At 41.7% G+C, this 12,460-nt stretch overlaps 2 protein-coding genes across 2 annotated transcripts in view; one reads left to right on the top strand and one right to left on the bottom strand.

Moving 5' to 3' along the window:
* The window catches only part of LOC140649278 (uncharacterized), a 47,027-nt gene that overhangs the window by 3,272 nt on the left and 31,295 nt on the right, over window positions 1-12,460 (bottom strand). The window contains exon 2 of the mRNA XM_072856240.1: window positions 4,552-5,192. Coding sequence (XP_072712341.1) covers window positions 5,154-5,192 — 39 coding nt within the window. The 3' untranslated portion in view covers window positions 4,552-5,153. The remainder of the gene's footprint in view (window positions 1-4,551; window positions 5,193-12,460) is intronic.
* RPS6KA2 (ribosomal protein S6 kinase A2) overlaps window positions 1-12,460 on the top strand; it is a 183,784-nt gene that overhangs the window by 154,948 nt on the left and 16,376 nt on the right. Inside the window, exons 15-16 of the mRNA XM_072856239.1 lie at window positions 9,594-9,683; window positions 11,167-11,325. Coding sequence (XP_072712340.1) covers window positions 9,594-9,683; window positions 11,167-11,325 — 249 coding nt within the window. The remainder of the gene's footprint in view (window positions 1-9,593; window positions 9,684-11,166; window positions 11,326-12,460) is intronic.

Raw genomic sequence — 12,460 nt, 5'->3', positions numbered from 1 at the left:
TTCATAGGATGGAAATACGAAGATTTGAATACCAGCATCAGACAGGCGTTGCATAAATGTGTTGCTCTAGTGAAGTTAAAGTTTTATTAATAAAATTGAAAACCAAATCTATAGATTTCTGTCTTACTCAGATGCTTTCATATAAGTAAGTGAGTTTTGCCTGTAGTACCTGGGTAGGACTACTAAACCCTGTGGGACCATGTGCTATTTTGGTATCCATGGTTTAAGATAGAATATAAACAAATTAGAGAAAATCTATAGCAGAAAATATGCAAGAATTTCAAGGCAAGCTCTATCAAGAGAGCTACAAATATGTATGATGTAAGACAGACAAGAGTCCAGTGGGATGCAATCAAAATCTATAAATATTTCTAAGGTGATATAAATGATGGATGACAACCATTTGGCTGCTAAAGACAGCAAGACAAGACAGAAAGTCTTGAAGCTAAAAAAGGGAGTTTCAGAAAAAAAAGTCTGATGGTGAGAGCAGTTGGTAAAACAGACTCTTCAAGGAGATGACCGAGATGTCCTCCCCCTCACACGCAAAGAAGTTGGATCTGTCACACTAGTGGAAATGTAGCCTTACAAAATGCAGGGTCAGAGGTATAAGACCCCTTCTTACCTTGTTAAACTACAGAGAACACTTACCATGTTCCCCCATGAAATTTGGTTTATAAAGCTGGGATTCAGGAAATCCTGTTGTCCAGACACTTCAGTAAAAGATGTTTTTCACTGTCTGAAGGATACTTCAGCTGGTAGTGTGGCGCCAGATTCAGTAGGCTATAGGATGCCATGTAGGAGATACAGGCTTCAGAGCAGATTTAGGCACAGATCTCTGTGCTGCTTTGGATCTGCATAGGGAGGGCTGTTTTCCAGAGTGCTCTGCAAAGAAACCAGCATGAAAAGCCCAAGACTACAACTGGGATCCATGGTGGATACGGTAAGAGTGATTACAAACAGCATGGATGGGTGTCCTCTAGATATGATGGAAAGAGAAAATTATTTACAGTAAAATGGATGAAGTAGCAAAGGAGTGGTAGAGAAAGTTGTCTATGAGGATCTGGTCTCTGAGAGTATTTTTGAAGGCTTTCTTGGTTTTCCCATTTTGAAGAACTTTATCAAAGGGCCTGACTTCCATGCTGGACCAGAGCCACTGTGTACAATTTCACTTGCCACAGCAGGAGGCAACATAGCATATTTTATATGCTGTCCTCATTTTTTAAGGTTTGGGTTTAGTCAAATACCTGCAAAACTTCAATGAAGTCTCACTTTTCTATTGTTTTTATTGAGTGAGTTCAGGTTTCTGCCAGATTACTCTCCCCATAGAAATAAGTCAGTTTTCCAACGAGGCAGTGCTGAAATAGGCAGGACCCTGCAGCTACAGCTTCAGAAAGGATGGGGCAGTACAGAGTGCTGGGCTCTGCTTGAAGGACTTGGGAGAAGAATGTAGGGCAGAGAGCCAGGAGTGCCTTGAGCACTTCTACAAGCAGCAAGCTTGTTTGTAGCAGTGAGAGCCATTGCTGGCTGGTGACTTTTTGGGTAAATGGGATGAAGGCGTTGCTTAAGTCTTAACAAAATAAACAGAGGAGGCAGACAGACATACAGAAATGTGTGCAGACCACCTCTTAAACTCAGCTGCAGAGCAAATCTTAGATGTGCAGTGGTTGTACATCCCCTCTGGTGTAAGGATTCCTGCAGCCTCCTTCCCATTTGGTCACGAAGCTCACAGTGCCTCTCTCCTTGGCCTAGCTGAGCCTCTGAAGAATGTGAGATGATGGTATTTCTCACTGCTAACTAGATCTTTTCTGAGACCTAGGATCAGGCAGCAGTTTTCCTACAGCTTAGTAATATCATGTTTCTGTTCTCTAGCTTGCCTGCCAAATACCTAAGTATTTTGGACAGAATTTGGTCCTTTGTGACTCTGTTTCTCTTTTGGGGCCGTTTAAACCTTGTTTCTTGTATTTGTCTTCCATATTGATGTAATAATTTTCCCTGTTTATAAGATCTGAATATGATATACTGGTTTCCATCCCTGAAGCTTTTTGTAAAAGAAGGTGGGAGTAGCACTGCAGTCACTTTACGGACTGAAAACTCATCAGTCTGATCCAAGGATGTGTGCTAGGGCTGAGCAGAGCAGACTAAAACACAGTGCAGAGCCTTTCCCACCAAGCAATTCTGCCTCCAAAACTGCAGACTTCTCTCTAAAATGAGCTTTTCTGTTTCACAGGTGCTATTGGAACAAATTTGTTAATGTTTCTGTGTTGCTTAGAAAATGTGTGCTACTGTATAAATGCTAATTAATAAGTACCACAGTTCCAGTTGACAGCTTCAGAGTGCTAAGTCAGCAAACAGTGGCAGTGAGTGGGCATGCTCTGTGTGCAGGAAGTTTAATGTCTCACCCACACAGCTTGATCTGACGGCCAGTGCTTATTTCAGAAAAGTATTTCTAATTAGGCCTGTTTCTCTTAATATTCATTTCACTATTTTTCGGAAAGATTTAAGCTTGGTTGGGGGAATGAATTTCTGGAGCTAATAAAAGCTAATAGCACAGCAAATAGTCCCTCAGAAACTATTAGGCTTGGAATAGTTCTCCTTGGAGACATCTTAAATGTAAAATTATACCATGTCCTTTTAAATAATGTTAGCCTTTCTGCAGTGATTTTCATCCAACTTGAGTAATTTGACATCAAAAAAGGAACCAAATTAAAACAGATGCTTGGCATGAATAGGTCTTATTTTTGGAAGAAAATATTGCTGAATTGGAAACCTGTACATTTTCCAGCAGCACAGAACTGCAGAACTCTATCTCTGTGATACTTTCATTGGATTAATATTGTAGATGAAACTGTCAGGTTAACATCTCTGCATGTGTTGTTGCACGTCCTTCCTTCATGAGAGATGCAAATCCCACCTATAGTCGGTTCCACCAGTGGTGCTCTGAATTTTCAAATACATCACAGATATGGTGTAGACATAACGTGCAAAGGGACATAAAATTAATTCTCCCTTTGCTCATCCCTCCCCTCCCAGAAAAGGAAAAGATTTCTACAGGGAGTATTGCATCACGCTGTATTATATGAACCTCTTCTTAAATTTCATTAACCCATGCTTACACTCCAAATTCATTTTAGAAAAACTTCAAAGTATGCAATAGACAATAAAGCAGCTTTAAAAAGTGTATAAAGCTCCCTTACTCCTCCATGCTTTTTCCACAAAGCCATCATAAGTTCTCTGGTGCTGGTCAAAAGGAGCTTTACATAGCCCTGCTGCCTAAACACACTGGCAGCCCCAGCTGTGGCTGTTTAAGGTATTGCAATGCCCAGGTGTCTGACCTTCTGCTGGACTTTCTGTTGCTGTAGCCAGAGCAGCAGATTAGGACTGTACCAGTGGCTCAGCTGCCCCAGTTCACACTCTTGTTTCTCAGTTTCAGCTGCCAGGAACGGTCACTTGGGGCAGTTGAAGACGAGCCAGACACTGGTCCCATTTGGGACTGGGCCAAAAAGAGCTATGCTTTATGCCCCAGCAGCATGACCCACTACAGCTCCTCAGTCAAAGCCCCACAACCTACTTTTTTTCCACGCCCATGCTGCCGGGTGTACTTTTAATGCTTCCCAATATTTGTGGGTTTGTTGTGGAATAAATCCACCAAAATAAAACAGAGAATTTCTGCTGCAGTCCATGGTAGTGGCACACACCACAGCGTTAAAGGTTAAACCACAGTGCCAGTAGTAGGTACCTTTAGCTTTCCCAAGAAGCTAATGGCTTTTTTCTTCTTTTCCCAAGAAGAAATGGCTACCGTTGCCCATTTCAATTGATGTGATTAGACAGAGCTTTTGCATCCCATATCGCTTAAGGGGAAAATCAAGTCAGAGCCAAGCAAATGTTTTAATGCAGTCTTGTTTGTTCATTAAAGACGCACAAAGTCCTTTCTCCCCAGCACAGGAAGACCCAACAACAGACAGCAGTTTCCTCGCTGCTAGCTCCAGCTTAGCCAGCCAGAGCCCCATCCTTTCTCCTCAGGCCCGTATCACTGCTCTTCCCATCAGTGCATCTGATGTTTCTTTTCTGTCTTCTTTCTCACTCAGTTGCTTTTCTCTCACCCTTTCTTTTAGGCTGTTCATTTTCCAGACAGCAAAGGCAGTTAAATTGTCACCTCCTACCTCTTGCCTCTTTCCAATCTCACAACTGTAGTGATGGAGAACTCCATGTGAGAAACAGAGCCATCCTCCTCACACAAGGTCACCCAGGTTAATTTGAGCTGTTTGAAAAGGCAATTTGTATTAGCAGGGCTAATTCTGCCCAAACTAGATTAGGGAGTGCTCACACATACCATTTCTTTGGCAAGGTTGTGAAGACTGTAAGTCCCAGCTGGTGGGTGGTATCAAACAGCTGAGGACTGTAACATCTGCTAATGACATAACTAGATCCAGAAGAAGACATTTATCTACACAGTTGGAGGCATGCAAATACCTTCACAAAACTGCAACAAGCAAATATAAATATATACTGTCTATATAGTTGCTGAACCAATTTCAGCAAGGCTTTACCCACACAGAACTGCATTGATCCTCTCTTTTATACTCATCAGTCCACTCTGGCAAGGCTGAAGACATTGAAAACCCATTAGCAAGGGAGAATCGGGTGACTTTTTTCCATGCAAAAGACTTGTAGAAGGACTTGTAAAAACTGGCCAGACGTGTTAATTAGGATTTTGAAAATGTTCTTTCCTGATCCTTGCTTCCTAGATAGAGAAAGAGTTTAGTATTGTCCTTTGATGGTGCTTGACTCATTTTAAAATATCATGAGGTTCTTACCCTAAATTCCACTGAAGAAAATGCACCTTTTCTTTCAGCTAGTCAGTGAAATACACAAAGGATGTGGTAGTCAAAGAACAAACAAGTCCCCTATTAGAACAAAGGACACTATTGCATGTGCTGAGCCCATTTTTCTCTGGAATTGTTTCAGCCACTGTTTAATACAGATGAGTTTCTAAGCAATCCCTGGGTGTCCACTACATAGAGAAAAGTCTACTTGTTGTATGGCTCAGTTTCGTATTTTTGTGAAGGACAATAGAAAACCCCTGTGCTTCATAGCTCTTCTCTGCCGAAGTACAATAGAGCTCTTGTTACATTTTCAGTTAAGTTATTTATACATTATGATGGCTTTCTGAGTTGGTGTTCTTCACCACACATCTACAGAGAGAAATAGAAAAGTAGCATCATTACATATTACTCAAAACCTCAGGACTAGTAGCAGAGAAAATCTTCCCTAAATTCTGTTACAGAGGGTGTTTATGTATACATTTTAGTTGAGTTCAAATCAGAATTAATTTCCTAGAGAAAAGACATCGTTCCTGCACAGGAAGAGCTGCAGGAGGTTCATGGGCTGTCACAGAGGGGAACAGAGAAGAGTCTGTCTTCATGCAAAACACAATGTTTCAGAGGAGACAGAGTGACCAGGGTGCCAAGCGCTCTTCGTTACCACAAGAAATATTTAGAAGTTACATAGTTTACTTAGAAGTTACATAGTTTTGACCAGCTTTTAATCAGGGTTTAAGAGTGTCATTGCCTATGTAAAATTCAGACAGACATATTTAGCTTGCCAGCATCCAACAGTAGAGCTTGAAAGCTACTAGATAGCAAAAAAAAATAACTGGTTAATAATAATATTAATTCTGAACAAGAGCAGACACAGTGTCACACGCTGTGGCCATGTGTGGGCTCATGTAAGAAGTCTGATGAGAGTACGGCTGTTCCTGTACCCATATCTGTAACATTAAATGCTTTTCTTTCTAGCATTGCAGCTTGCAGTACCTAGGCAGGAAACAATCCAGAGCCTTTGGTCCTCATTAGAGCAGGGTTGCCAACAACGGGCTATCCTTGTGGGGTCTCTGGGCAGCCCGAAAGCACAGCTCTGAGAGATGTTGCGTTAAAATTAGTTTGAGGACCATACCTAACTGCTACATTGGTTGGGTGTGAAATGCCACATACGCTGTTGTCTGGTCTACACAATCTGTACTAGTTGAATTCAGTGGACAAAGCTAAAACCTCTCCATGCACAGAGGTGGACTGACAATAGAGCTGATCTTTAAAAATTGGACATAATTAAACTCCAGAGCAGGAGCAGGAGGAAGAAACAGTAACACAGAAATGGAAAGCCAAGTGCCTGGTATGGGTGTCTGCTCTGGTAGTGGTTCACCACTGATCAAAGCCCACGGGAAAGAACATCCATGTCCCCGCCCTGGGAGAGCCCAGGGGGACACCAGAGCTCAGCGCAGTGGGACCACAGTCCCAGGGAAACAGCAGATGCTCTCCAGGTCCCCCCTGGAAAGGACTAGCAAGAAGAGCGCCTTGGTTTGTTTCCAGGAGGCAGAGTACAACCACGGTTAGACTTTGTAATGCCTCCCTCACCTTCTCTGGCAATCACTAAGTCTGACTTAGTGAACACTTTTCAAATTACCATCGAGGCTGCTTCATATATCTTGGCATTGACCCACTCCAGGAAGGGGGATGTGTGTGCAGATAGGCAGGTAGGATTGTGGATGAGGTGTTCACAGTGATTTTGGACTCTTTGCCCAGCAGCCCAGGTGTTGCTGTCTGGAGAAGAAAGTGGTTACTGTACAAGTACAGCAGAAGCCACGTGCTTTTGGCAGAAGGCCAAGCAGCCCTGTGGCCGGCTGGCGAGCATGGGGAGAGCGCGCAGAGGGGCTGTGCTGAGGCTGCCTCCGTCCTGCCTCTCTCCTGCTGCATCTGCACAAGGTGCCTGGAGCATGCTTTTCCTCCATGTTATACGCAGCAACACCCGTAGTGAAAATCAGAAAATACAGCTGCACAAAAAGTGCTTGTTTTACACCTGTCTAGTGAGACCATTGCCTTTTCATTTAATCTGATACTTTTTGAGAATTTCAGAATGTCCAAAAATCCAAAACATAGCCCCATACCAGCCACTCCAAAGAAAATTAACTCAATCTCAGCTGAAACCAGGACACAGAACTACTTATGAATATCACCAGAAGCCCACAACACATCTGCCTTAGCCCCTGTCTTCGATAAGGAGCACTAGGCCTGCATTTTACTGCAGCTCATTTGGGCACTAAGTTGGGGCAAGATTTGCAGATGTTCTGGGGAGGCAGCACCTCATGTTGTGATGCAGACACCTCTGGGTGCAAAAGGAGGCAGCAACCACTGGCCGAACCATCCTGACGTGGCAGCTTCCCTCTTTGGAAAGTCTGGCGTGGGTTTAACAACACACTGAAACACTTTCTGAAGAGGAAGACCAGGAGAATCGGGTATCACAGTGGAGCTATGGGGCATAGTTAAGGAGCTGCTGTGGCCATTGCAGCACAGGAGTAAAGAAACTGTGCATACTGCAGCCAGTCTGAACTGAAGAGAGGTTTCTGCTAAAGTTGCAGCAGCCACCTCCTTTGCTGCTTTATCAGCTGTGGGCCAAGTGTAAGTCACAGGCACGCTGAATAGAGGCACCGTCAGGGTGACAATCTCTTGCTGTGGAGGAAAAAAATTGTTCTGGTCTGTCCAACCAGACTGCCCAGAGACTGAGAGGAATTTGGCAGGTCCCTTCACAGCTCTGACAATGATTTGTCGTGTGGTTTGGGGCAGCCTGTCCTTTTAATCACTGTATCGCAGCTTGTGCACACGTTAAAGCAAAAAGCATGCATACTTAGTGGGACTGTCTTGCGATTTATATTTATATAGCATATTGTGAATTAGAAGCATTACATATCATCTATTGCTGTTGTTACTAAATCAGTAGCAGACTGCTTCAGGTTATGTTATTTCGAGTTTTGTGTCAGTAGCTGAGTCTGGTTTTGGTTTGAACTTTTTTTAGGCCATATATATACATTTATAGTCCTGCATTATTAATAGTTGCTTAAAATTTTCCACAGCTCTGGATATTTCCTTTCACAGGAAAATACAACAGAAAAGGAATCTGGAATATACTGCTTGCTACAGTACCATAGTGATAGTAGTACTGCACACAGTGGCAGTAATACTTGCTGCAATAAATTCTGCTGGTTTGTACAAGGCAGGCAGATCCTAACAGGTGCACGTGTGTAACTCCATTAACTTGACAAGAGCTATATTAGTTTAGCCAAGGAAGCAGCCCTGAGGATCTTTTTATATGTTAGAGTTATTGGTTGAGGGGGACACATTCAGTCACTGTGGTTGTATTTATGAGGAGTCATTCAATCAGGGTTTCCTTGGCTTTTTGAGAATGTCTCAACTAAACTGGGAGAACAACATTATTCTAAGGAGAAATAGCTAGTAGAATTTTTTCCATTCACCTGTTTTTGAGGTTTTTCCTTCTTTTATTCAAATGTGGACAACAGCCATCTACCTGCATCAGCTCTCTGTTGCACTGCTATTAATTCAGAAACCTCTGATATATATTGAAGTATGCACTATCATAACTGATGCATAAAATTCTAGACATGTACTTAAATGTGTTTCACCATAATTAAGCCATAAAAAATGCATGCAAAAGCAGCCAGGTATTTATCCTCATTAACAAAAGAGGTTTTTAAAAAGTTGTTTCCCTGCAAACACTATTGTTTTAAATCTGTGCTCTGTGCCTAGTTCTTAGAGAGAACTAACCACATTTAAAGTTGGAAGCCTTGAAATCCAAGCCAATAATGGAATTATGATTTTTCTGAAAACACCACCCATTCCTCTTCAGTGAACCTGTTATTCAAAAGTACTGCTGCTGTTTTCTAGCAATAAGAAATCGTGCCAAAATACTGTACTCCTAATGAGTTTCTAGTAGAATGAGTCTTTAGCCATTCCCTGTGCAGTTGCATTTGAGATTCCAAAATACAGAGATCTCCCTTGGATTATTTTATACCTATTTTTTGTTTCATATTTATCATTTAAATCTGCAAAGTGAGAAACATTAATCAGTGCTCTCAACTGGGCCAACGATCGAAGCTCTTTGATTGATATCCCAAAGGCAAAAGATGCTGAATACAGAAAAGTGATATATTGAGCAGATTTCTTTCTAGCTTAGGAATGGGCAGAATTTGGTTACATGGCCAAATGCAATCTCTGGCCACTCTCTTGTTCATTACAACAGCATGGCCTGAAGAGCCAAGTGATTACCACTAGCTTCAACTCAGATCTCCCTGACAGTAAATGTCTACACATTTTCATTTCTGACAAACCCATCTGATAAGTAATTTCTATTAATTTATCAGCAGATATACAAGCATATGCCAATATTATGAACATATCCATTTTTTGTGTCAAAGAGGTCATTTAAAAACTATTATTATTTTAAAACTCTCTAGGTGGTTTGATTTCTAAATGACACATCTTGTAAGTGCTATTATTTATGGGCAAACAAAGCTATAGGCATCAAAAAGAGAGCCTACGCCTTCAGAATCTAAACTAATTATTGTTCCATCTGGCTTTGGCATATAGTCAGCATGGCTCTCATTTGCACAGGGTTTGAGCTGTCCTCTCCTAGAATAATGATTAATAGAAGAATTTTAAATATTAATTTGTTTAAACTGTAGAAATCGCTTGTTTTGTGCTTAGTGCTGCTAGCCAGCTTACTACGCTGTTCTTCATTTATTCCAGATAATTGATAAGAGCAAGAGAGACCCCTCTGAAGAAATTGAGATCCTCTTGCGATATGGACAGCATCCAAACATCATTACTCTTAAAGATGTGAGTAGTCTTTGAGCACTTCAGCCTTAAATGATTTTCACCTTATGGTCAGGCTCACCTACTAGTCCATGTCTAGAAAATTCTTCCGTTGAAGGTCAGAGCTAAAACCAGACCATTGAAATCAAGGAAAAAAAAGTGACTTAACAAATTACTGGATAGCAGTTGGAAAGACTGGTCAGGTTACACATTCTCCAATTACTGTCTAACCAACTGTAAATAAAACCAAAGGGGCACAGTGCTGGAGAACAACAAAATGTGTTTGGTTTTGCAGCACTTTTCAGAAGTGAGATCTCCCTAGTTGGGTGTTTCGGAGCAAGTTGCTGAGCTAACACAGTGGTGCTGCTGGGCAGGGGATGCTCTTTCATGAGCAGCAGCCACTCCCATGCAGCCTGTGGTATCTGCTTTGTTGGGAAGAGGAGAGCTCACACAGTCGCTAGGGTTTCCCCCGATAGTGTTTTAATGCCAGGGAGTATTTACCTTCTACTCAAGCAACCTGAGAAGACACGAAGGTATCTTTCTTCAGCATTCCATGTGAAGAATAGCCTTCGCTATGCTTACAGGCAGTCATAACCTTTAGTCAGAGATGTTTTACTTACGCTGCCTGCAGTCTCACCTAGGATTGTCCACACCGTGTCAGATTCAGAGCTTACAGAACAAAAAATCCTGCTGGTGTCAGTGGCCAGTACATTATGGTTCAGACCTTAGAGAATAACATAAAAAATTTCTAATCACCTGCCCTCAGGAAACTCTCACCTGATTCCTAAGTGTTAAAGAGTATCTTAATATCTGTGCAAAAAAGGTTTTATATTCCTTTCCAAAAACATTTAGCATTGATGACTATAACTCCGCCTATTACTGCAGTCCAGATAAAGGATGATGACATGAAAATGGCTGTCTTCCAATTTAGACAAAAAATGTCTTTTGCCCCTTGCAATTGATGTTGAAGGTAAATACGTCTTGTGGCTGATGTCAACAATGTATTCACCAGAACTGCAAATATAAACTATATAATATCATTGGAAGCAGGTCTTGTCCAACAGTATAATACAGTTCGTTTAGCTGATCATGAGTCAAAGGGAAATATTGATATTTGAAATGGCAAATGTTACCCTTTAGAAGTGGAAAGAGAGAACACTACTGAGAAGGAGGCTTGGGTGAGAGCCAGCAGACATTTCAGGCTGTGTGAAGTGGTGCTGCTTTTAGCAGCTTGGTCTACTCCGCTGATGTGACAGCAGATCGGGAAAGCTACGCTTCTGTGTGGACAAATCTGCAAGTTGCTACAGACGCGAGAAAAAAGTGATGATTAAGTAATTTTATAAAGTTGCCTTTTCTGTTATTAGGCGTAATAAGCACATTTCCCACACATTAGCTGACATTTTCTTCTTGCAACATCTCACAGAAGCAGGCCAACACTGTGATTAAAGGACCAACCTTCACCAACCTAATGGGTCCAAAACACATATTTATTCTATTACTCTTCCAGGTCTATGATGATGGGAAATATGTGTACCTGGTGATGGAGCTGATGCGGGGAGGTGAGCTCCTGGACCGCATTCTTCAGCAGAAGTGTTTCTCAGAGCGGGAAGCCAGCGCTGTGCTGTGCACCATCACCAGAACTGTGGACTACCTGCACTCTCAGGGTGTAAGCATTGCTTTTTTGGCTATCCACATCAACCTTCTTAAAAATCTGAGTTTTAGAAAAAGCAAATAGCTGTGATTTTGCTTCTCTGAAATGTAAATACGTTTTTTTTCCCCAAAAAAAAAATTTCTCCATATTTATAATTACATTTGGTTTGTGAAATAGGGTCATAGGCTTTTTAGCCATTTCCCAACTGAACTGCAGTATGTTAAGTGGTATTTTCATCTCCAAATTACACTGATTTTCAAGTTCATGTACCTCGTTGAGATACTAGTTGTTTACTTTTTATCGCAGTCCTTATTGCAGTACCTGATCTTTTAACAGAATTTCAAGTAGGGTAGCTGAATCAGCAGATAGGTAGAAAACCAAATGCTCAGCTTTCCAAATGAAGTGGCAGTTTGAGCAGCTGATGGGAAAGGTTTCTGACATGCTGTTAAAGAGCTGGCTTTTAAACTCTAAGCTCTCTATATTCGGCAGTTTGAAAATCTCTCCTTTTCCGCTTTTCAGGGACAAGCAGTTTGGCTGACTAGTCAAATATTTGCTGCTTTTTCTGTTTTGTGGTTAAAACAAGTGCATTTTGTGCTTGGGCTTTTATGTTTTCATGATAGTTTTTCAGTCTTGCTATAACAAATAAAGGCTGTTTTCCCACCACTGAAATGCAGCATGTCTGGTAAAACACGCAGCCACTTAAAGTTGCGTGCCTACAGAAAGGATTTTTGTGAATACATTTTGAAATAAGGAAAAAAAAAATCCCCCCCTGCAGGTGTGAGCCACTCACATGGACAGTTGCAAGAAGACCCTTACACACATTTCTCCTGTGACGGGATTTATTCTTCGCCTTTCAGCTGAATATTTAGGGCCATCAGGTTCCAGGAGACTCTGACACCAAGGTGTTTGTACAGCAACCCCCCTCTGACTGCCCTCAGGAAAGGTGTCCCACCTTAGAGCAGGAGCCTCCGTCTTAATACATATCCAGCAGAGGCTGTCAAACATGTTCTTCCTGATTTTAACAGACTTTTACCTTTTTTTTCCCTTCATTTGCCCAAGGCTTTTAAGCAACTTCTCTCCAAAACGTAAATATTTTAGGCATGAGCTCTTGACCTACCTCAGGCAGCAGACCAGAAATGGCAGCCAAGCC

This window comes from Ciconia boyciana, chromosome 3 (genome assembly GCF_034638445.1).
Source record: "Ciconia boyciana chromosome 3, ASM3463844v1, whole genome shotgun sequence".
Taxonomy (NCBI): Eukaryota; Metazoa; Chordata; class Aves; order Ciconiiformes; family Ciconiidae; genus Ciconia; species Ciconia boyciana.
Note: the sequence above shows the minus strand (reverse complement) of the source record. Positions and strands in the feature narration are given on the sequence as shown.